The sequence below is a fragment of the Gopherus flavomarginatus genome, chromosome 2, assembly GCF_025201925.1.
Source record: "Gopherus flavomarginatus isolate rGopFla2 chromosome 2, rGopFla2.mat.asm, whole genome shotgun sequence".
Classification (NCBI taxonomy): Eukaryota; Metazoa; Chordata; order Testudines; family Testudinidae; genus Gopherus; species Gopherus flavomarginatus.
Window position 1 is genome coordinate 227,781,935 of NC_066618.1, and position 24,890 is coordinate 227,806,824.

General features: G+C 42.2%; 1 protein-coding gene across 1 annotated transcript in view; it reads right to left on the bottom strand.

Moving 5' to 3' along the window:
• PXDNL (peroxidasin like) overlaps positions 1–24,890 on the bottom strand; it is a 304,433-nt gene that overhangs the window by 66,461 nt on the left and 213,082 nt on the right. The window contains 4 exon segments of the mRNA XM_050941930.1: positions 10,441–10,442; positions 10,664–10,821; positions 16,986–17,094; positions 20,603–20,754. Of these exon segments, the coding sequence (XP_050797887.1) occupies positions 10,441–10,442; positions 10,664–10,821; positions 16,986–17,094; positions 20,603–20,754 (421 nt within the window).

Consider the following 24,890-nt stretch of genomic DNA (forward strand, 5'->3'; position numbering starts at 1 on the left):
GAAGTCTCTTTCCAATGGGAAAAGGAGAACAGAGGAACAGAAAAGAGGACCAGCTGCCCACATCAGATAGATCCAGCCTCCAATCAATCTCAGGTGTTCCATCCCCCATGGATCCATAGAAATAACAGAATTCGGAATTCCTGTCCTTTCCTTACTTTGAAGCCCCCTAAACCCCTACCCAGTGAGAGGCCAAAGGGACAATCATGACTTTAATTTTAACATTAATTTCACATGTTATTACATAGTAATAATAGATAGCATGTTTTAAACAAACATAAGGAAATGCTTCTTCATACAACACAGAGTCAACCTGTGGAACTTACTGCCAGGGGATATTGTGAAGAACCAAAGTATAACTGGATTCAAAATAGAATTAGGAGAAATAGGTCTATCAATGGCTAGTAGCCAAGATGGTCAGGAACCTCACTGCATATTCTGGAGGTCCTTGAGCCACTGACTGTCAGAAGCTGGGACTGGATGACAGAGGATGGCTCACTTGATAATTGCCCTGTTCTGTTCATTCTTTCTGAAGTAGTGGTGGGCAACTGCAGCAGCCATGCCTAGGGATGGTCAATGTAAACACTGTCTTGCAGTCCGCCAACAGATTACCCCGACAGGCCATGTGCCTGCTCTGAAGCATCTGGCTCCAGCCACTCTCAGAAGAACCATTGGAGTGACCCCGCATGGCCATCCTTATATTCTAATAATTATTATATTGAAGGAAGAGCCAGAGAATTATAAATTTGTATTCTTGCGTTAAGCAGTAATGAGGATACAGACATGGACAGTTACACTTCAGGAGATACTGCTGTGCCATCAAAGTCCTCCAATTTAGGCCCCAGCACCACCTGCTGAAGCCTTGAGCTCCTCCACATTCTCTCTGAAACTCGGGAGCAAAGTCACTGAGTTAAATCCTTCACCACCACTTCTTCCATATGGTTGGTGTGGCAACTACAATTTCACCTGAACTTCATCGAATCAAATGGCTACATCAGAAGCAGCAGAATTTATTGCAGTAATGCCTCCTTCATATTCATAAATGGAGTGGTAGATAATAATATGTTTGATGGTTTGTCACGGGGAACCACACTCACATGCTGGGGAGTCCTTGATTTTCCATTTGTGCATTAGATGTCTGCATCTACCATGATTGGTTTGGATTCGGAACAGAGTTGACCAAGATGACTGTGGAAGATTGAACCCAGGAACCTTCTGCATGGGATCCAGCACAAGGTGCTTATTTTTTAAGTCTTGTTTAGCCCAATCTGCTTTCCAAACCTTCTCTGATCATAGTCCAATTGCATGAGGCAAAGCAGATGTTCCCAGAAAGGCTTGCAAGACTTAAGACATTTGGGGGGGGGAGCATTGTTGAGGTCTTGGTGGATAGGAAGACATCTGTTTTCCTGGATTTGCTGAGCTTCACAGAGCATTTCAGCAATTCGGCATATCAGTGGGGAAGTGAAGTTAAAAAGAACATGTAGCTATGGCATTGGTGTCGACTTAAGGGTTCCAGTGACACATGGCATCACTGTATTCAGCTGGGTGTCAACAAGTCATGCGTGGCTGCATCTGCTCCATATGGGTGAACAATATTCAGCTACCAAATATACAAGTAGTATTGCAGATCTTCGCAACGCTGAGGCTGATGCACACAAGGTTGTACCTGCTAGTTTCTAAATTATGTTGGCTCTCATTTTTATCTTTGCAGTTACCTTCTCAAGGTGATCATGAAAGGTAGGGATGCAGTCGAGTTCCACTCCGAAGTATGTTGGCCTGTAATTATGTTGCACATTTTTACCACAGAAAGTTACTTTGTGTGTTTTTGGCATTCCTATTATCAAGATGAAATGCACTTCCTATTGTTTTTCCAGGGTTTAGTTTCAGCTTCCATTTCCAGAATATTGTTCCATAGTTTGGAGGTCCTCAGTTAATGCTTTCTCAATGTCATGGAGGCTTGCTGCTTGGATTGTCATGGCAAAATCATCTGCATACCCACATTTTAATAATTTAGTTGGAGGCATGCCACTTATGGAAATATTAAAAAGCATTGGTGTCAGTACAGAGAATTGTGGTAGATTGTTTATGGTACACGGTGAGCTGATCTTATTACCCAGGTACACCCATAGGTGTCTGTTACTCAGCATGGACCACAGAAAGCAAAGTGTTTGGTAGCAAGGCATAATTTTTTCAAGTTTCAGCATCAGACCCTTAATCCATATAGTGTCATATGCAGACAACAGGTCAACAAATACTATGCCAGTCTTTAGTTTTTTCTGACAGCCTAAATGTGAGTTCTGAGTACCAGAACTTGGTCGCAACAACTACATTTTGGCTGGAAGCCTGCCAGTTCGACAGGGATAATTGGCTCAGTAAAAGGGTGTATTCTTTTAAGGATGATGCGTTCAAGAAGTTTATACATCATGCATAGCAGAGAAACTGGCCTAGAGTTTGCCACTTCATTTGTGGGCTTCCCAGGCTTTGGAATGGTAATTACCATTGCCTCATGCCATATTTCAGAGATCTGTACCATCTTTAAGGCAGAGGAAATGGCCAACCATCCTACCCCCCAATGCGCACACACTCTTGCCCAACCTGATGCAAAATTGGCTACTCATATTTCCTCCTGTGAAAAACTGACAATATCCTGAATTAACATTACTGAATTAAATAAAACCTTATTGAATTAGGTTTAATACCTTTGAGGCCCATTGTATTACAAATGCAATTGTGTACATGTCACTGTATGTATGTAGGAAACTAAATAATGCAAATCTTTGGAAGGTACTAGGAACTTCAAAGGGCTTTCTGGAACAATATCTGTGAGGAGGCTATACTAGGAAGTAATTGGGAGTAAGGGGAATGCAAATAACCCACTTCAAATCCATCCTTTTGAAGCTATGCCCTGAAAAGGAAAAACCATTGTCTACTAATTACCTGGTTCTGAAAAACCCAGCTCAAAGAACCCATAACTGTATAAAGTGTGGACTAAACATATTTTAGGGTGCTTATTCAGAGCTGAAGCTGTAATGAATTTATCACCACAAAAGAAACCCTTTGGGTGATGTTTGGAAAGACTCCTTTGATTGATGTGATATCTGGTACGCTTATTAGAATGGATGTAGGTTCTTCTATTGTTTTTAAATGTATTCTCTATATTGCTTTTATCAGAAGAGTAAAATAGGCTTGCATAGAAAGAACTGTGTGGTAACTTATAACTGTTGACAATTCTTTGTGTCCATCTCCGAAGAGAAAGCAAGCAGGAATGCTTGGTCAGTTTGCCTCTGCTGGGAACAACACAGTGAAGGCAGAGAACTGTGCAGCCTGGAAATATCCTGGACAGAAAGGAGAGAGACATGAGTATCCACCCACACCAGGCTACAGCCCTGGAGCTGGAAGCTTGAGAGTGGGTGGCACCATACAAATATAACAATTTCAAAGGGATACAAAAAGCATAGACCTACAAGGTACTTAAAATAAAAGAACAGATGAATAGACCATGTAAACTTCTTCTCACCACCTTACTTACTAACATATTTGACCTGACCATCCACATCTGGACTGGGTTCCAAAGTAGAATCTAAAAATGACATTCTAGCTAGCCAATATCATCATGCACATTAAGCCATTCTCTGAGGCTGCAAACAAGAGAGCCACCTAGTGCCAGTTGTAACCGTGGGTTGTTTGATATGGATATATGTTCACCAGGAACTGGACTGAAAGCACTAGGTCAATGAGAAGAACTGATAGATTCGAATGGTGTTCGGTCTCTATGAACTTGAGGTGCACTTGAATCAATGTTCTAGAAATTACATGTTTATATATCCACCACTAATCTCTCTCTTTCTAACTGTGTCACAGACATTCTGAAAACTCACAAACTCTTATATGAGAGATGAATGTGGGGGTGCTCAGTGGTAAATGCTGATCTGTATCCCAAAATAGAGTTTATGGAATGGATTTCTAAGATGGTGTGTTGGCATGTCAGAGGAGAGTAGACAATAGACTAGTGAACACAGTCTGAGGGATAAACTGACACTTGGCTCAGTCTCAACAGTGCCTGGATTTCCAAAAAGGCTTATGTTGGTTTTGGCTTTTTTTTTCTGTAACTCAAATGGGGAGCCCATCTAACTTAGCTTGTAGTGAAAGGTTGCATGAGACTAAATATTTGGACAACCTGTTTATGACTTTGAAATCACTCTCTGTAATGCTTTGCTGCATTTTCTAATAACCCTAAGAAGGCTGTTATTCTCTAAATCACTGGTTACAGGCTCCAGAAGGGAAGAAATGCAGAAATCTACTGGGGCCTATTCAGTAATCATGGTTGGCACAGATGACCTGCTGTATCCAGATTCCAGTCTAAAAGATAGAATTGCACTCCAAGATGGATAAGGCCAAGATACCCAAGACCTGAATTGCATGCTCACAGAGAGACCAGGAAAGAGGGCAGTTAGCCTTGTAACTATGACTATGTGGGAAAAAAAAAAAAATCCATACCATACCATACCATCTTTGCCATGTAAAAGCTGAAAAGGAATTTTGTACATAACCCTTCCTGCACTCATTCTTCATAAAGAATTCGAGGCACAACAGTGCTCAATGCCATGGAAAAAAATAAACCAAGTGGAGAAAACAGAAAGTGTGTTTTAGGCAAGCAAAGCAAATACAACAAGAAGTATCATTGTTTACAGAGAGCAAGAGATTACAAGTTTGCTAAAAGGATTCCATTAGTCAAGTGCTAGCAGCATGCTATCATGTTTCTGCATTTCTTGGACTAGAACAAGCTCTTAGCATAGTGAACTGCCGCCTCATTAAACACATGCGCCAGCTCCCTCTTGTCTTCTGCCACCCAGATGCACTTTTATCACCTTTTACATTATTCACAAAGTGCCTTGATTTGTTACAATGACTCGAAGTGTTTTTCAGCACTCCTGGTGAGTCAAAGTAATAAAATTCAGGGAAACAGTTAAGGTGAGTATTTTTCTACTCAGCTCTGTATGGGTGAAATTCACCTAAGGCTTTCCTTTCGGTAGTTTCACTGCATAGTGAAGGAAACCCACAACAGTCAGGGGACTGCACCTTCCCAGGTGAACTTCAATGATCTAAAACTTCAAAAAGAGTCCTGCAAAAACAATGGAATCTCAGTCAAATTACAAAGGATGAATATAAATAAATAACACAAGTATGTAGGGACAAAATTAGAAAGGCCAAGGCACAAAATGAGATCCATCTAGCCAGGGACATAAAGGGTAACAAAAAAAAAATTCTACAAATACATTAGAAGCAAGAGGAAGATCAAGGATCGGGTAGGCCCATTACTCAATGAGGGGTGTGACAAGATGGTAAAAGTTCATATGGTGGGTCCCGCGCTTTTCTTCGGAGTGGGGGGACTAAGACACCACCCCTTGCCCCTGCTCTTAGGCACCGAGGGCCCCGCTAGTGGCCCAGGAAGATGGCAGAGGAGGGAAGCGGGGGAAGATCTGGGTTTGCTCCTCGCTCTGAGTCCTAGCTCCTCACAACCCCAGTGGGTTTCTTACCCTCTTTCCTCCCTTAGGAGGAGTTATCCTCAGTACTTAGACACTTGGGAGTAGGGGGTAATCTCCCTGCCCTGCTGGGGCACGGTCTTCCTTACTTTGGTTTTCTGGTCTTTCAAATCTCACAACACACCTCCAAGCTCCAGTCCACTCTCCTTCCTCCTCCTCCCCTGACTGTCTGAAGCAGGGGGTTTTATTAGGTTCCTGACATGGCCTTAATTGACTACAGGTGCTTCAATTAACCTGTAGCAATCCTCCCTAGTCTACAGGAAACCACTCCCTAATTAGCCTAAGGCTTACATATTTCCCCTCTATCCCTACTCCCTGGGCCTGCTGTATCACAGGGAGAAGACAATAACAGAGAATGTGGAAACGGTAGAGGTGCTTAATGACTTCTTTGTTTCGATTTTCACCAAGAAGGTTGGTGGTGATTGGACATCTAACATAGTGAATGCCAGTGAAAATGAGGTAGGATCAGAGTCTAAAATAGGGAAAGAACAAGTCAAAAATGACTTAAACAAGTTAGATGTCTTCAAATTTCCAGGGCCTGATTAAATGCATCCTAGAATACTCAAGGAGCTGACTGAGCAGATATCGGAGCCATTAGCAATTATCTTTGAAAAGTCATGGAGGACAGGAGACATTCCAGAAGACTGGAAAAGAGCAAATATAGTGCCCATCTATAAAAAGAAAAATAAGGACAACCTGAGGAATTACAGACCAGTTAGCTTAACTTCCATACCCGGAAAGATAATGGAGCAAATAATTAAGAAATCAATTTGCAAAAACCTAGAAGATAATGAGGTGATAAGTAACAGTCAGCACGGATTTGTCAAGAACAAATCTTGTCAAACCAATCTCATAGCTTTCTTTGACAGGGTAACAAGCCTTGTGGATGAGGGGAAGTGGCAGATGTGGTATATCTTGACTTTAGTAAAGCTTTTTATACTGTCTCACATGACCTTCTCATAAACAAACTAGGGAAATACAACTTAGATGGAGCTACTATAAGGTGGGTGCATAACTGGTTAGAAATTGTTCCCAGAGAGTAGTTATCAGTGGTTCACAGTCATGCTGGAAGGGCATAATAAGTTGGGTCCTGCAGGCATCAGTTCTGGGTCCGGTTCAGTTCAATATCTTCATCAGTGATTTAGATAATGGCATAGAGAAGGGATCTCAAACTCAGATGACATGAGGGCCACATGAGGCTAGTACATTGGCCCGAGGGCCGCATCACTGACACCTCTCCACCCTTTCCATGACGCCCCGCCCCTGCCCTGCCTCTTCCCATCCTTCCCCCCACCCCAATCCATGCCCTTCCCCAAAGTCCCCACCCCAACTCTGCTCCCTCCCTGCCCCTAGGAGTGGGGACATGGCGCGCTGGGGTGGAGGGGGGCAGCGCAGGAGGGGAGCTTGGCAGTTGCAGGAAATAACTCAATGGGCCGTGTATTTGAGACCCCTGGCATAGAGAGTATACTTATAAAGTTTGCAGATGATACCAAGCTGGGAGGGGTTGCAAGTGCTTTGGAGGATAGGGTTAAATGCAAAATGATCTGGACAAACTGGAGAAATGGTCTGAAGTAAATAGCATGAAATTCAATAAAGACAAATGAACAGTACTCCACTTAAGAAGGAACAACCAGTTGCACATATACAAAATGGGAAATAGCTGCCAAGAAAGCAATACTATGGAAAGGGATCTGGGGGACATAATGACTCATATTCAGCTAGTGAATCAACAGCATAACACCGTTGCTAGAAAGCAAACATCATTCTGGAATGTATTAGAGGAGTATTGTAAGCAAGACACAAGTAGTAATTACTCCGCTCTACTCTGCGCTGATTAGGCCTCAGCTGGAGTATTATGTCCAGTTATGGGCACCACAGTTCAGAAAAGATGTGGACAAACTGGAGAAAGTCCAGGGAAGAGCAACACAAATGATTAAAAGTCTAAAAAACATGACCTATGAGGGAAGACTGAAAAAAATGGGCTTGTTTAGCCAGGAGAAGAGAAGACTGAGAGGGGACATAACAGTTTTCAAGTACATAAAAGGTTGTTACAAGTAGGAGGGATAAAAATTGTGTGTTTTTTTAACCTCTGAGGATAGAACAAGAAGCAATGGGCTTAAATTGCAGCAAGGGAGGTTTAAGTTGGACATTAGGAAAAAGTTCCAAACTGTCAGAGTGGTTAAGCACTGGAATAAATTGCCCAGGGAGGTTGCGGAATCTCCCTCATTGGGTATTTTTAAGAGCAGGTTTGATAGACACCTGTTACAGATGGTCTAGATAATACTTAGTCCTGCCGTGAGCTCTTAACCAGCTCCACACATACCACAATGGGCTAAGGGGATGACCATATGGTCAGAAAATATCTGGATCCAGTTGCCAAAAACTTCTAAAGCCCAGCTGGTACAGTAGGGTCACAACGAATATTGCCGCCAAAGGATTAGAGCAACAGCCAAGGAGGAGCTGTATTGCTACCTGTGGTTTGTGGAGTAAAGTCCATCTCTCCCTGACCCTCACTTAGTTACTAAGCAAAGCCCAATTATGAGGGATTTGTGTGGGAAAAAATATTTGAGTGAGTGCATCTGTCATCATTATACTCCAAAGAGCCATTTGTAAAATTAAATTCAAAATAAAATCTGTATACTTTAACAGAGTCTGAATTCTTACTCTTTGACTGTATTGATCATCCTTTAGGTTACTCTGCAAATCTCATTTCCATTTTTTCCTAAGTGTGGGTTTTATCCCTTTCAGTGAAGATAATTTAAGACTGTCTCTAAAGCTGAAAAGAGGTGTGAAGGATTTGCCCTTCTAAATTAAAGTAATGCTTCTAGGCGACAGCTGTTATCTTCAAATTTCAGCCCTAAATTTTTAACCTAGCTCCTGGCTGGTATCTCTTTCAAACACTGCGAGACTAGTAGAGGAACTTGTTTTCTATAACTTTCTGAGGACATGGGCAAAAAACTGGGGATATTGTCCTCAAACTTCCTAAATTCTGGTCATTATAGTGGAAACCAGCTCTTGGAGATTTGTGTTACTGTGAACATTTACGTATTTAGAAATTAACATTATGCATATCATCAGGTTTCAAGATGCATATAAAATGTTGGAAATAAAATGTAGACAAATATGTCTAAAGTGTACTAAGAGGAATCTGACTTATACATTTTTAGGATTTAGGCTCATGCTTAGGATTCAGGCTCAGCAAGGGCTCTTTGACCATAGGGTTTTCCTTCAGGTATGGATTGTGCAGAAAATAAAGACAGTTATATTATTGGTACTGCATGCAAGCAATAAAAACATAGTATCTCCATGAACAATTTTGGGTACATTATAATAGCTTTTAACAAGCAGTGAGTGGGTTTTGGACACCACCAGTTTTGGACATATCTGAGTTTACAAGCTAGAAGACAGAATCTGGTGTCTATAATATTCATTCTCTTCCTCTTTTTGAAGGGATACAACATTTTTGGTTATTCTGTGCTATTGTGCCATAATTAATGCTAAGATTTAGTCAGGAGTATTTTTAGTAAAATCATGAGAAGTAATTACTTTTACTATACGCACCTCTGACTAAATCTTAGCTGCCCTGGCCCTGCTGCACTGGGGGGCCTCGGGTCCAGCCCCACCAGTCACTGCTCTGTGGGGTTTCAGGGCCAGCTACCTGGACCTGCCGAGTAGTGGCTGGTGTGGCCACCCTGGGGCCGCTGCTCCGGGCGAGGTTTGCCTGGTGTCTGGTTTTCGATCAGAACGCCTGGTCGAAAACGGATGCTGGAGGCTCCGGTCAGCACCGCCAACTGGGCCATTAAAAGTCTGGTCGGCGGAGTTGCAGGGCTAAGGCAGATTAGTCCCTACATGACCTGGCACCACGCAGTGCCCCAAAAGCGGCTAGCAGGTCCAGCTCTTGGAGGATGAAGGAACCACAGGGTTCCGCCCTGAGCGCTGGCTCCGCACTCCCATTGGCTGGGAACCATGGCCAATGGGAGCTGGGGGGTGCTGCCTGTGGGCGAGATCAGTGCGTGAAGCCTCCTGGCCTTCCCGCCTAGGAGATGGACCTGCTTCTGGCTGCTTCCAGGGTGCCAATTGTTCGGGAAGTCCTGGTGTAAGCCACACGGGTCGCTGCAGTTGTGGAATTTCATGGAAGTTATGGAAAGTCACAGAATCTGTGACTTCTGCGACCTCTGTGACAAACTTGCAGCCATAGTCATAATTTATACTGCTTGCTGATTTTTTATATTGCAATAGCAACTGACATGCTAAAATGGAAGAACGCTGTGATATAATAGAAGATTTTGTATTTTTTTTGAAATAGTAACCCTAAAGGTCACACTCCTTCATTGACAAGACAAGATGAATTTGATAATATTAAAAAAAGAAATGTGAATTAATAATATAGTCAGTAGAAAGAGATGGAATTCTGAAGAAAAACAAAGAGCAACTCACACTAGAACAGCATGACAATATCAAAAAGGATTAAAAAAATTAATTGCAGGCAAAGAAATATAGACAAGTGAATACAAAGAAAATTGCTTCAACCACTGTAAGCACATTAATACAGAAGTTGGGTAGGAATGTTTCCTTATCCTTATAATTTCTCATTTGAAAGACGGTTCTTCTGTTACTGCAATTCCCCATTGCATTATGGGGGATTGATAAGAAACTCATTAAATGTCACCTTTGCCTTAAGTCATTTCTGAACCAAAGCCCCATGATATAAGGGGAACTGTGCCTGTGGAAGGGGCATCTTCCGCAAGAGTAAAAGAAAGGTCCTGATTACTTGTGGTAACTAAAGCACTTTTCAAAAATGTAGAAGTGTTAAGTCCAGTGTTACAGTCAATTTCCAGCTCTGGTAATTTGTTATATCCAAAATCACCCAATAGTTTCAACTAGCTAAATGGTTTTTCACTTCTTGTCCTAAGTTGTGCAGTGGTACTAGAATAGAATGGCTATTTCCCAACCCTAGGTGTAGCATAAACCCTGCGTGCATTACACTATGTATAATGCTTTGTATAATGCCTTCTGGATGGAAAACACTATAAATGTCAGATGACATTGCAGGTCAAATTTCACCAGTGAGATACAGCAACACATTGTAAAGTGAAAAGATACTAGCTTTTACTGGTACTCACCTATTCCATCAAAATCAACATTCAGACCCTGTTTAACATGCTCCTGTATCAGCTGAAATGTTTGCTCAAAAATCTCTCCTGCTCTTGCAGTCTCTATAGTGAAAGGATCCTGTGGATAGTGGAATTGAGCCAACAGACCATTTGGAGTCCAGGGATGCCTGCAGAAATGAAAAGGACCTATTGAAATCAATATATTAAAACTAATTTCTGTGTAGAAATATGACCAGAGTTTCTCTGTAGATATTCAACATCTGAAAATAATCACAAAGAAGATAGCCTGCTTCAAGAGAGTAGTCTTAAAGTGATGGTGTGTAGAAACCTACATGCAATAAAATATTTAATTTTCTCCCCTTATTTGGGTGTTTTGTATATGTTATAGAGCAAAGCCAAAGAAATCAAAGAGTGTTAACACTACTCTACAGTGGGATATCACAGAAAATACTATTGCTCATCTGACCCTCATACTCTCCAAAGCCAACTTATAAAGAGATATTTATGGCATTTTAAAGGAAAGAACATGCTACCTTCTCCTCATCATCCTTTCTGGACTAGTTGTCTGATTTCCTTTTTGTTAAAGGAAAAACACATTCAGAAAGAAAACGGTGTCAATTACATATCCCTCCAAATAAAGGGATAGCCTACTATTCACCCATGAATGGCTGAAAGCTACCATAAAATTCAAAGATTAGACTGAATTTACCTGAACTTTATGACTGACAAGAAAAAAGGAGCTCCAGTGTCCTGCTACACTGCAACAACATATTATTGCCTTTACCTTCCACACTTAAATGCCAAAGAAATATAATACAGTTACTGTCCATTCATGGGGGGCATTATAAGATAGTGATTTCACCAAGAAAACAAAAGCCTAAGGCTCACAGAGGAATGAAAACTTCTCAGGGTTAGCACTGTCAAACCCTTTTTCTGTATTGCATTGCAGCAGTAATAGCCTCTAATAACTTAATTGCTTTTTCTACAACTTTACTCCCCTCTGCATTGCACAATAGAGGAAGCACAGGGACCAGACACTTTGTTCCTGTCCTGTAGAGAAGGAGGAAAGGCTAAGCTAACTTTTTATGGATGTTCTGTTTGGTTCTTTCCTACTGTTCCCAAAGCTTTGGCTACAGAGTTCCTGGATAGGTTAACCCTTAGCAAGAAGGCACTCAGAGAGCTGTAAGCCACAGAAAGTAATCAGATGGCAGTTGAATAGTGATAGAGAGCCCAGGTGATAGATAGAGATGGGTCTAAAAGATGAAATACTAAAAAATATGTTTTCTGACTTTGCTCAGTGTTGAGAAGCAGGACCTTCCCTTCAAAAGCTTAACTGATAATGACTGCTACTATGCGTATGTCTATACTAGGAAATTAGGTTGAATTTGTAGAAGTCGATTTTTAGGAAGTGACTTTATACAGTCGATTGTGTGTGTCCCCACTAAGTGCATTAAGTTGGTGGAGCGCATCCACAGTATCGTGGCTAGCATCAACTTTCGGAGCATTGCACTTTGGGCAGCTATCCCACAGTTCCCGCAGTCTCTGCTGCCCATTGGAATTCTGGGTTGAGCTCCCAATGCCTGATGGGGCAAAAACATTGTTGCGGGAGGTTTTGGGTACAGGTCAGTTGCCTCTCCCTCCATGACAGCAAAGGCAGATAATCATTTCATGCCTTTTTTCTGTGCAGATGCCATACTGCTTTCAGCAGATGGTGCAGTAGGACTGCTAACCGTTGTCATACAACCACTGCTTCCGCTGGAACTCTGCTCTCCTGATGCCATGAATCCACCTCGCAGGTCCTCTCGTCATTCTGTATAAATATCTATTCTCGTGGCATCTGTTGTCATCCACCACTTCCGCTGCAACTCTGCTCTCCTGCTCATGCCATACCACGGCAAGCATGGAGCTTGCTCAGCTTACCACTGCTGTTGTGAGCATTGTAAGCACCTCACGCATTATCCTGCAGTATGTGCAGAACCAGAACCTACAAAAGCAGGCAAGGAGGCGATGACAGCACAAACACAATAGTGATGAGGACATTGACAGACTTCTTTCAAAGCACGGACCCTGGCAATTTGGACATCATGGTGGAAATGGGGCAGATTCATGCCATGGAACCCTGATTCTGGGCCTGGAAATAAATCAGACTGCTGGGACTGCATAGTGTTGCAGGTCTGGGATAATTCCAGTGGCTGCGAAACTTTCGCATGCATAAGGGCACTTGCATGGAACTTTGTGACTTGCTCTCCTCTGCCCTGAAGCACAAGAATACCAAGATGACAGCAGCCCTCACAGTTCACAAGTGAGTGGTGATTGCCCTCTGGAAGCTTGCAACGCTAAACAGCTACCGGTCAGTCAGGAATCAATTTGGAGTGGGTAAATCTACCGTGGGGGCTGCTGTGATCCAAGGAGCCAGCACAATCACTGAGCAGCTCCTATCAAGGGTAGTGACTCTGGGAAATGTGTAGGTTATAGTGGATGGCTTTGATGCAATGGGATTCCCTAACTGTGGTGGGGCAATAGACGGAATGCATATCCCTATCTTGGGACCAGACCACCTTGGCAGCCAGTACATAAACTGCAAGAGGTACTTTTCAATGGTGCTGCAAGCACTGGTGGATCACAAGGGACGTTTCACCGACATCAATATCGGATGGCTGGGAAAGGTACATGACACTCGCATCTTCAGGAACTCTGGTCTGTTTGAAAGCTGCAGGAAGGGACTTACTTCCCAGACCAGAAAATAACTGCTGAGAACATTGAAATGCCTATAGTTATCCTTGGGGACCCAGCCTACCCCTTAGTGCCATGGCTCATGAAGCAATACACAGGCACCTTGGACAGTAGTAAGGAGCTGTTCAACTATAGGCTGAGCAAGTGCAGAATGGTGGTAGAATGTGCATTTGGACGTTTAAAGGGACGCTGGCACATGTTACTGACTCGCTCAGACCTCAGCCAAATCAATATACCCATTGTTATTGCTGCTTGCTGTGTGCTCCACAATCTCTGTGAGAGTAACGGGGAGATGTTTATGGTGGGGTGGGAGGTTGAGGCAAATCATCTGGCCACTGATTATATGCAGCCAGACACCAGGACAATTAGAAGAGCACAGCAGGGCACGCTGCGCATCAGAGAAGCTTTGAAAACCAGTTTCATGACTAGCCGGACTATGGTGTGACAGTTCTGTTTGTTTCTCCTTGATGAAAACCCACCCCCCTTGCTTCACTCTACTTCCCTGTAAGCCAACCACCCTCCTGCCTTCGATCACCACTTGTATAGGCAGTAAAGTCATTAGTGTTTGAAAATAATGCATTCTTTATTAATTCATCACATAAATAGGGGGATAACTGCCAGGGTAGCCCGGGAGGGGTGGGAGAGGAGGGAAGCACTGGGTGCAGTGGTGGATATGGGGAGGAGGGAAGGTCAAGGCCACACTGCACTTCAAAACTTACTGAATGCCAGCCTTCTGTTGCTTGGGCAGTCCTCTGGGGTGGAGTGATTGGGTGCCCAGAGCTCCCACCACCCCGCGTTCTTGGGTGTCTGAGTGAGGAGGCTATCAAACTTGGGGAGGAGGGCGGGCAGTTACATGGGGCAGCAGCAGTGGATCATATCAGTTTGATCCCCCAGTAGCCTTAGCATTGCATCCTGCCTCCTCTCATTGCACTGCCGTCACCTCTCATCTTGCTCATCCCTCCTGTCTTCGTGTTCATTTTTTGCATTCCTGGACTCTGACATTGTTTGCCTCTATGCATTCTGCTGAGCTCTTTCAGTGTGAGAGGACTGCATGAGCTCAGAGAACATTTCATTGCAAGTGCATTTTTTCCACCTTCTTATCTGCGCTAGCCTCTGGGATGGAAATGGTAGTGGGAGCGTTGAAACATTTGCAGCAGTGGGAGGAACAAAAGGGAGAGTAGTATTTAAAAAGATACTTTAGAGAACAATGGGTAGAATTTCACAGTGAACCAAGATGTTAACATTACACAGCACATGTGCTTTTGGTACAAGGTCACATTTTGCCTCTTATATTGAGGGCCTGCCAGTTTCGTGTGAGAGATCACACACACAAGGTTAGGCAAGAGAATTTGGCTTGCAGGCAGCCATGGTAAGCCAATGTTTTTCACCTTCTTCAACCTTCATAACATGTGGAAATGGTTTCAAACAGCAGCACCCTCCTTTCCCATACCAAGCATCAGTTGGATTGGCCATTTAAAAGGAGGGCGTTGCAAGCTTCCAGAGGGCAATCACCACTCACTTGTGAACTGTGAGGGCTGCTGTCATCTTGGTATTCTTGTGCTTCAGGGCAGAGGAGAGCAAGTCACAAAGTTCCATGCAAGTGCCCTTATGCATGCGAAAGTTTCGCAGCCACTGGAATTATCCCAGACCTGCAACACTATGCAGTCCCAGCAGTCTGATTTATTTCCAGGCCCAGAATCAGGGTTCCATGGCATGAACCTGCCCCATTTCCACCATGATGTCCAAATTGCCAGGGTCCGTGCTTTGAAAGAAGTCTGTCAATGTCCTCATCACTATTGCGTTTGTGCTGTCATCGCCTCCTCGCCTGCTTTTGTAGGTTCTGGTTCTGCACATACTGCAGGATGTACTGGCCGGGAATGCATCCCAAGACTTCAGGGCAAATTAATCATTAAATATGCTTGCTTTTAAACCATGCATTATATTTACAAAGGTACACTCACCAGAGGTGCCTTCTCTGGCTTCATGGTCCGTGAGCCCGCCTTGGGAGAGCTGGGAGGGTATTGGCTCCAGGGTGATAAACAGTTCCTGGCCATCGGGGAGAATGGTTTCTCCACTTGCGTGCCGTGCACTATCCTCCTCCTCCACCTCTTCATCTTCCTTGTCCCCCAAATCCTCATCCCTTTTGCATGAGACTCCCCTCTTGTAGGTGTCCATGTACAGGGGTGAAATAGTGGTAGAAGCCCACCCTAAAATTGCATGCAGCTCATCATAGAAGCAGCATGTTTGGGGCTCTGACCTGGAGCAGCTGTTTGCCTCTGTTTTTTTTTGGTACACTTGACTGAGCTCTTTAATTTTCATGCAGCACTGTTGCTGGTCCCTGTTGTAGCCTCTGTCCATCATGCCCTTGGAGATTTTTTTCAAATACTTTGGCATTTTGTCTTTTGGACAGAGTTCTGATAGCACAGATTCATCTCCCCAAACAGTGATCAGATCCAGTACCTCCCGTTTGGTCCATGCTGGAGCTCTTTTGCGATTCTGGGACTGCATGGTTACCTGTGCTGATGAGCTCGCCACGCTGGCCAAACAGGAAATGAAATTCTAAAGTTCCCAGGGCTTTTCCTGTGTACCTGGCTACTGTGAAAGCTAGCGGCTGGCCCCCCCAATAGCTTACGAGCAGCCATGGGGCGGGAGCAGTGCATAGTACTGCTCACGGACACAGTAGCCTGAACTTTTAAACTGTCTTTTCCTTTCTGCCTCAAAGCAGAGAAATCTTGCTTCAAACCAGTTTTTACTGAACTGATAACAGAGTGCGGGGCTTGACAACCTACCAATCAAGTGTTAACACGCAAAGGTCTTTGTCTGAATGTGTATAAAAGGTTTGTGAAATTTGTGTAAGACAGAGTCTTTTGTACCAAGGTACAGGCTCTCCTTTTTCTGCAGAATAAAGCATTTTTCCTTATCCCTGTCAGGCTGTTAATTGGCTCTCAGCTAGGTAGACCTGATATTTCGGTAGCACTACTGCATCTGAGTTCAAAGTGCTGTCCAGAGCGGTCAAAATGGAGCACTCTGGGATAGCTCTCAGAGGCCAATACTACCGCATATTTGACCCAACAATATCGATTTCAGCGCTAAGCCCCTCGTTGGGGAGAAGTACAGAAATCAATTTTAAGAGCCCTTTAAGTCAACAAAAATCGCTTTGTCCTGTAGATAGGTGCAGGGTTAAATCAATGTAATGCTGCTAAATATGACCTAAACTCATACTGTAGACCAGGGCTAAGAAACCATGTCCTGACTACAAGAAAAAATATGTTGTGACAACTTCATTACAGTACACATTTTTGAATGCAGAGTTGTTGTAGCTGTGTTAGTCCCAGGATATTAGAGAGATAAGGTTGGTGAGGTAGTATCTTTTATTGGATTAACTTCTGTTGGTGAGAAAGACAAGCTTTTAAGCTCCGTGTAAGTTCAAAAGCTTGTTTCTCTCGCCAACAGAAGTTGATCCAATAAAAGATATTACCCCACCAATCTTGTGTTGCTAGGTTTTGGGGGGGTTTTTTTGTAATTTAAAAACACTCAGAAGTTAAGCAGAATAAAAATATGAACAGTTTCTGTGAGCAAAGATAAAATAAATTCTTACTGCGAAAACAAATTTCTTCTTGTGGAGTTAATTGCACTGTCAACTTTTTGGATGGCTTTGAGAATGGATGATTCAACAAAGTTATCACCAGCTTGTCTACTTTGTGTTACTGCAGAAAAAAAATCCATAGTTAGAGAAATGTCTCATTTTTAAAGTTCAAATGTATGTGATATAAATAGCATTTAATAATATTTGGCATTTTAAAGTGACAAGCCTTACAAGAACAAAAAAAGCTGTAAATCCTGACATTTATATTAGACATTGCAAAGAATAGGCAATTATCTTCCATACAATAATCCTACCTGACATGTTCAGAATTGGTAAAGAGATACAGGATACCTTCAGATCACTGGTGCAGATCCGGTTAATAATGAGAGAATGTTATCAACATACAACTGCTTAGAGACTTTTGTGAATTGAGTCTCACTTTAATTCTTAGAGGAGAAAGAGCCACCCAAAAATCATCATAATAGGAATTGAATCTCAGTAGAAAGGGTCACAAGGATGAAGTACATTGAGCTTTCAACAATATTTTGGTCATCATAGAAGGAACCAGTCTGAGGTCTCAAAATCCCAATTGTTAAGAAACCATAAAAATTGTTTAAGGTACAATTCATTTTTGAGGCAACATGCTCAGCACACATAATCCACCAAGAGCCGCATGTTCATATTCTCTCACTCTTCTGTCAGAGTAAAGCAGACTCACAATATTGAGGGAGTCTCCCCATGGATCAGTACTACGAAGTTACATTTGAAAAAGGAAGTTAGCGTCATAAAAATGAAGCATCTAGGAGCAGGCAGGGGGGTATAAGGTAAAATAAAGAGGACTTGTAAAAACCTTTTCATCCCAGAGAAGCTCTAGAACACTACAAAATCCCTGAAAAATAAGCAAGAGAGTCCATTCCCATCATCTCACCCATTTTCCAATTAGCCCTTGCTCCCTAGTAAAAGCCAGGAAAACAGTGGAGCTCTCCAACATGAGAGGTTCATTGTGAAAAAAGTAGGGTAGTGATATCTGATGAGGTTATTAACTCATCTAAAATTAGTCACAATGGTAGTTCAGATTAAGTGATGCTTTCTCAGGAGAAAATATCTACTGAGGGAAGTTATGGGTTGCTCAGTGGACCAATCTACGCAACGTACAGCAGCATTTTAAAAAAAGCTACAAGCTACTTTGCATATAAATGAGAGCGCGCAGACAATCTTATACGGGATAATACATGCAATATATTATGCTCAATTGACCTCACTACAAACAAAGAATAAATAGAAGATAATATGCATGGATAGTTGTTACAGTTGTATAATAGAATCTATACACTTTACTATTACATTGGGAAGGGGGCTTATAAAAGATAAAGGTCCATTTTTATTTAAATTTTAACCAATTGTGCCACTCCTTTGTCAAATACAAAATAAGCATGGGAGACCCTTACAGAACAAATATGTTAAACTATCAATTCTAATTGGCCCACTCTCAGAGACTGACAGAACCAATACCGATTCCTGACTCTGAGAGAAAATACTTTGCCCAGATAGTTTTCTGTACTCTGGAGCTGAGAGCATGCACACAGATGCCAAAATGCAGGCATTTTTAGCATGCAACCCTAAATGGCTCCAAGAGCAACCCCTCAAAAGTAAAAGTACAAAATTGTGCCACGCAAAGCCATTAACGTCATCCTCCAATTTGTCTTTGGATTCCTTAGTTATTAGTAATGCATTGTTAAATTACAGTTCGTAGGACAGAATTAATTGGGAGATCAGCACAAATGGCAAAATTACTGCAGTATGTTCAGAAAGTACCATCTTACATTCTTAACTTTCGTGTTTTATTACAATGACCTTCAAATGGGTACACACAAAGAGCAAAAAAAAAAGAAAAGAAAAGAAATCACTCAAAATTTTTCTTGATGATTTCTTTATGCACCAAGTACCTTCATTTTTTTTGAATGCAGCAGCGTTTTCTTTTTAAAAAGAAAAAATGTGATGTAACCCAAGGCATGCCATGTGCCTGGTAAATCCCCTTCTAGTGACCCCGAACAGGACTGCCACATGATAATTGTGTTACAAATCCCCGAAATACCTTTTTGTTGCATACAAATTAAACTGTAATGACATTCTTTGTTATATGCAAATGTTGTTGTAGTCATGTTGGTCCAGGATATCAGAGAAACAAGAAGGGAGAGGTAATATCTTTTGTTGGACCAACTTCTGTGTAAGCTCAAAAGCTCATCTCTCTCATCAACAGAAGCTAGTCCAATAAAAGATATCACCTCACCCACCTTTTGTTTTATAATTTTCATTTAATTATAATGTATCTGCCTCTTTCCTTACTTTTGAGGGATTTCATTTTTTTTTAAATACATAATATTCTTTTAACTCTTTTTTTTAAACAACAAATGAAATACATTCTCAAGCTTAACTTTCCCTCAGTTCAATTTTGAGTCTCAGAATAATTCTACTTCTTGAAAGGTATTATTGCTTTAATAAACACCTTTAAAAAAAGATATCTGCTAACGTTATACAGGACCTGCTTTTGAAATGGCAACCGGAACCTGTCATAGGTTTCACCCCTACTCTGGACTTTAGAGTACAGATATGAGGACCTGCATGAGAAGCCCTAAGCTTACCAGCTTAGATCTGGTTTTGCTGCCACCATCCAAATGTTTGAGTCATCTGGAAAACTCTGTCTTCCCCCCCAAAACCTTCCCCTCCCTGGACAGCCTTGAGAGACTCCTCCACCAATTCCCTGGTGAACACTGATCCAACCCCCTTGGATCTTATTACAAGGAAAATTTAACCATTCCCCCTCCTTTCCCCCACCAATTCCAGTGAGTCCAGATCCAATTCCCTTGGATCTAAAAAACAGGGAAAAAAATCAATCAGGTTCTTAAAAAGAAGCCTTTTAACTAAAGAAAAGAAAGGTTAAAAAAAAAAACCTCTGGGAGATAGCATACAAACTGATCTCACAGACAACAGATTTAAAACACAGGATGTTCCCCTGGGCAAAAACCTTAGTACACACAAGAATACCCATATTTGATTATTCCCCTAATTGCACAAAGACAAGTTACAAAAGAAAACAAACAAACCTATTTATTCTTTTCTAAAACTTACTATTCTGATAAGAGGCTGGTTCCTTGATCTTTTTCAGTCCGGCTGAAACTGAAACTGACTAAACAAAGGAAACTTCCCTCCTTCCTTTTGAAATATCCTGTTCCCCCATTGGTTCCTCTGGTCAGGTGTCAGCTAGGCTAGGTGAACTTCTTAACCCTTTACAGGTAAAAGAGGCATTAACCCTTAACCATCTGTTTATGACAGTACCTCAAAGCTATTTGGGGACAAACTGTTCTTGGTTTAACAAAAAAAGACAAGGATAAAAGTAAATGTGCATGAGGTAATAATTTTCCTTGACATATATTTAAACTTTCTTTGATGTTTAACATTATAATGTCTACTAACTGGAGAAAGAGAAGAGTTCTATCAATTAAATATTTAATAAAAGCATATTTACAATTTGTCTGTCAAAAAAGCTCTACACTTATCAGAACTCAAGACACTAGACAGATTTTCAGAAATTGAAATATTAGTAGAGGAACAGCTACTTAGAAACTTACTGGTAACAGTCAGCACCATACTGGTTGAAGCCAGGCCAAAAGAGTTCCTTGCAAAACATTCATATCTCCCCTGGTCTCCTTGTCCTAAGTCTCTGATTGCAAGAGTGCCATCTGAGTTCACATGGAATTTGCCACTCTCAGTAATCTGAACACTAGTCTACAAACGAAAACACCCAAAGTACATATTATTGGTGTCTCTCAATTTCTTCTCAGAAAAGATGGAAAGCTACTAACAATGAAACATCTCAAATCAACTACTGACTAGAGGAAATCTGATTCATAAAGGCCCTCAACACATGGAATAATTTTTGTGGGGGACTGACAAAATATGTTTTAGATTCCACCACAGACAAGGCATAGGAATATAAATCAGAGTGCTTCAAAGTTAAGGGTGAGGATCTGTTTTGTTTTTCTTTCCCATTAATGTGCTAGTCTCCTCCCTCTTACTGCTTTATCTGTACCTGGTATTTTGCAAAGGTGACCTATGAGGACACTGTGGAGGTAGGAGAAGTCTTGCTGTAACTGACTGACTGAGTACAAAGGAGTATTTGGGCAAAGTATTTTCTCTCAGAGAGTCAGAAAATCTTATTGATGCTATTAGCATCTGAGAATGGACCAATGAGATTGGGATGCTAACATGTTTGTTTCACAAAGTGGCTTCTTCGCTTATTTTGTAAGCAAAGAAGCCACTTTGTGAAACAAACATGTTAACATGACAGGAGTGGTAGAATCAGTTCAGATTTAAATAAAAATCTAGTTTTATTTCTTTACTGTTACTTTTTTTTCTATAGAGGATAAAGTGTTAGATATATACAGTAAACATAACAGTCACTGATTATATTTAAATCAGGAGGCTTTCTTCACAAATGAAAGTAAAAGGAAATGTTTAGAGTCTCCAATACTGTAGTAACTTAAATGTAAAGTTTTGTGTATGTAAAAACCCCCTAGCAAGAATTCCATCATGACAGATACCATATAGGATAAATGTAGGGTGCCCTACACTAAGCCCCAACATAGGAGCATGTCAGGAGTGGGGCTGCAAGAGGAAGGGGGCAGATTGGACTGGGAGCAGGATCTCAATAGCACAGAGTACTTTGGAGATTCTAGGGTAGGAGTGTGAGGTCTGATGGTTTGGTCATTTAAAGTGCAGTTCCGACAACTATTTGGGTAAGAGAGTTTAACAGATGAAGCTTGAAGGAAAAAAAAATACAGACCATTGAAAGAATACAGATAATGCAAAATGGTGCTTGTTATAAAAATAATAAGATAACTGTTATGCAGATAATTAGTTTTGTTGTTTGGTAGATAAAGATAATTTGTAAAAGTTTTTGTGTTAGTTAAAACCACAAACTAGTTTAAGCTCACTGAAACCACTGTAAAAGGAAGGGTTGTGACCACTGCTACAGGAAGAGTCTGAGAGAAGCAGACAGTAGCTGACAGAAATAAGTGCAGTTCACAGCTAAGCATAGGATGTAAAAGTGGGTGTGGAACAAGGAGGAATCAAGACCACGAACACGTGAAAGGTGTAGTGGGACCTCCTTATCACTCTACTGTAATAAGGCCATTGCTTATAGTATGAGGGAAGCATTATTGCAGTCAGGATTTATAGTCATGTTGAGTACAGCATATGGGATGTATTTCCTTTGGTAAAAAGCCAATCAGATTTTGGGAAATAAAGGCACTTTCAGTGAATTTTCAACTTATAGCCTTATTCTTAGAACCAGATCCAAAAATTACAACAGCCAACCCAAGGAGACATGGTGGGATATCATAGAGGAAGACATGTTAGCATGTAGTAGAATGGGGGATATGGCATTGAACATAGCACTTTTGAGGGAGAAGACTCAGAGTGGACTCCATTTGATGGGATTAACACAAGAAAGATGACGATGACTTTGGAGATTCTAGCACAGCTCCAGGCTATAGCATTACCTTTAGGCAGAACTGCAATGAATTACAGCAACCCCCAGGGCCATCTAATTTATGAAAGAGGCCATTTCAGTCCCGAAGAATCCCAAGAATTTAAGTATAGCATAGCACACTCTTTCAACCCTTGTATTGTACTTTTACTGAAAATAGGCTACGGTTAAAAAAGCTTTTATGTACAATACATTTGTATAGAGCCTTTAGTCTTTTAAAGCAGCAAAGAATCCTGTGGCACCTTATAGACTAACAGATGTTTTGGAGCATGAGCTTCCGTGGGTGAATACCCACTTCCTCAGATGCATATAGTGGAAATTTCCAGGGGCAGGTATAGATATGCTAGCAAGCAAGCTAGAGATAACGAGATCAGTTCAGTCAGGGAGGATGAGGCCCTGTTCTAGCAGTTGAGGTGTGAAAACCAAGAGAGGAGAAACTGGTTCTGTAGTTGGCAAGCCATTCACAGTCTTTGTTCAATCCTGAGCTGATGGTGTCAAATTTGCAGATGAACTGAAGCTCAGCAGTTTCTCTTTGAAGTCTGGTCCTGAAGTTTTTTTGCTGCAGGATGGCCACCTTAAGGTCTGCTAAAGTGTGGCCAGGGAGGTTGAAGTGCTCTTCTACAGGTTTTTGTATATTGCCATTCCTAATGTCTGATTTGTGTCCATTTATCCTTTTCCGTAGAGACTGTCCAGTTTGGCCGATGTACATAGCAGAAGGGCATTGCTGGCATATGATGGCATATATTACATTGGTGGATGTGCAGGTGAATGAACTGGTGATGGTGTGGCTGATCTGGTTAGGTCCTGTGATGGTGTTGCTGGTGTAGATATGTGGGCAGAGTTGGCATCGAGATTTGTTGCACGGATTGGTTCCTGAGCTACAGTTATTATGGTGCGGTGTGCAGTTACTGGTGAGAATATGTTTCAGGTTGGCAGGTTGTCTGTGGGCAAGGACTGGCCTGCCACCCAAGGCCTGTGAAAGTGTGGGATCATTGTCCAGGATGAGTTGTAGATCCTTGATGATGCGTTGGAGGGGTTTTAGCTGGGGGCTGTATGTGATGGCCAGTGGAGTCCTGTTGGTTTCTCTCTTGGGTTTGTCTTGCAGTAGGAGGCTTCTGGGTACACGTCTGGCTCTATTGATCTGCTTCCTTATTTCCTCATGCGGGTATTGTAGTTTTGAGAATGCTTGATGGAGATTTTGTAGGTGTTGGTCTCTGTCTGAGGGGTTAGAGCAGATGCGGTTGTACCTCAGTGCTTGGCTGTAGACAATGGATCGTGTGATGTGTCCGGGATGGAAGCTGGAGGCATGGAGGTAGGCATAGCGGTCGGTAGGTTTTCGATATAGGGTGGTGTTAATGTGACCATCACTTATTTGCACCATGGTGTCTAGAAAGTGGACCTCCCATGTAGATTGGTCCAGGCTGAGGCTGATGGTGGGGTGGAAGCTGTTGAAATTGTGGTGGAATTTTTCCAGAGTCTCCTTCCCATGGATCCAGATGATGAAGATGTCATCAATGTAGCGTAGGTAGAGAAGGGGCGTGAGAGGACGAGAGCTGAGGAAGCGTTGTTCCAGGTCGGCCATAAAGATATTGGCATATTGTGGGGCCATGCGGGTGCCAATAGCAGTGCCACTGATCTGGAGATATATATTGTCATCAAATTTGAAATAGTTGTGTGAAAGTATAAAGGCACAGAGCTCAGCAGCCAGTTGTGATGTGGCATCATCAGGGATAGTGTTCCTGACAGCTTGTATTCCATCTGTGTGTGGGATGTTTGTGTAGAGAGCCTCTACATCCATGGTGGCTAGGATGGTGTTTTCTGGGAGGTGACCAATGCATTGTAGTTTCCTCAGGAAATCAGTGGTGTCACAGAGATAGCTGGGAGTGCTGGTGGCATAGGGTCTGAGTAGAGAGTCCATATATCCAGACAGTCCTTCAGTGAGAGTGCCAATGCCCGAGATGATGGGGCATCCAGGATTTCCGGGTTTGTGGATCTTGGGTAGTAGATAGAATAACTCTGGTCGGGGCTCTAGAGGTATGTTGATTTCTTCTGGTGTTAGTGTAGGGAGTGTCCTGAGTAGATGCTGTAGTTTCTTAGTGTATTCATCAGTGGGATCTGAGGGAAGTGGCCTATAGAATTTGGTATTGGAGAGTTGTCTGGCGGCCTCCTTTTGGTAGTCAGACCTGTTCATGATGACAATGGCACCTCCTTTATCAGCCTCTTTGATGATAATGTCAGGGTGGTTTCTGAGGCTGTGGATGGCATTGCGTTCTGCACGACTTAGGTTGTGAAGCAAGCGATATTGTTGTTCCACGATTTCTGCCTGTGCACACCAGCGGAAGCATTCAATGTATAGGTCCAGACTGTCA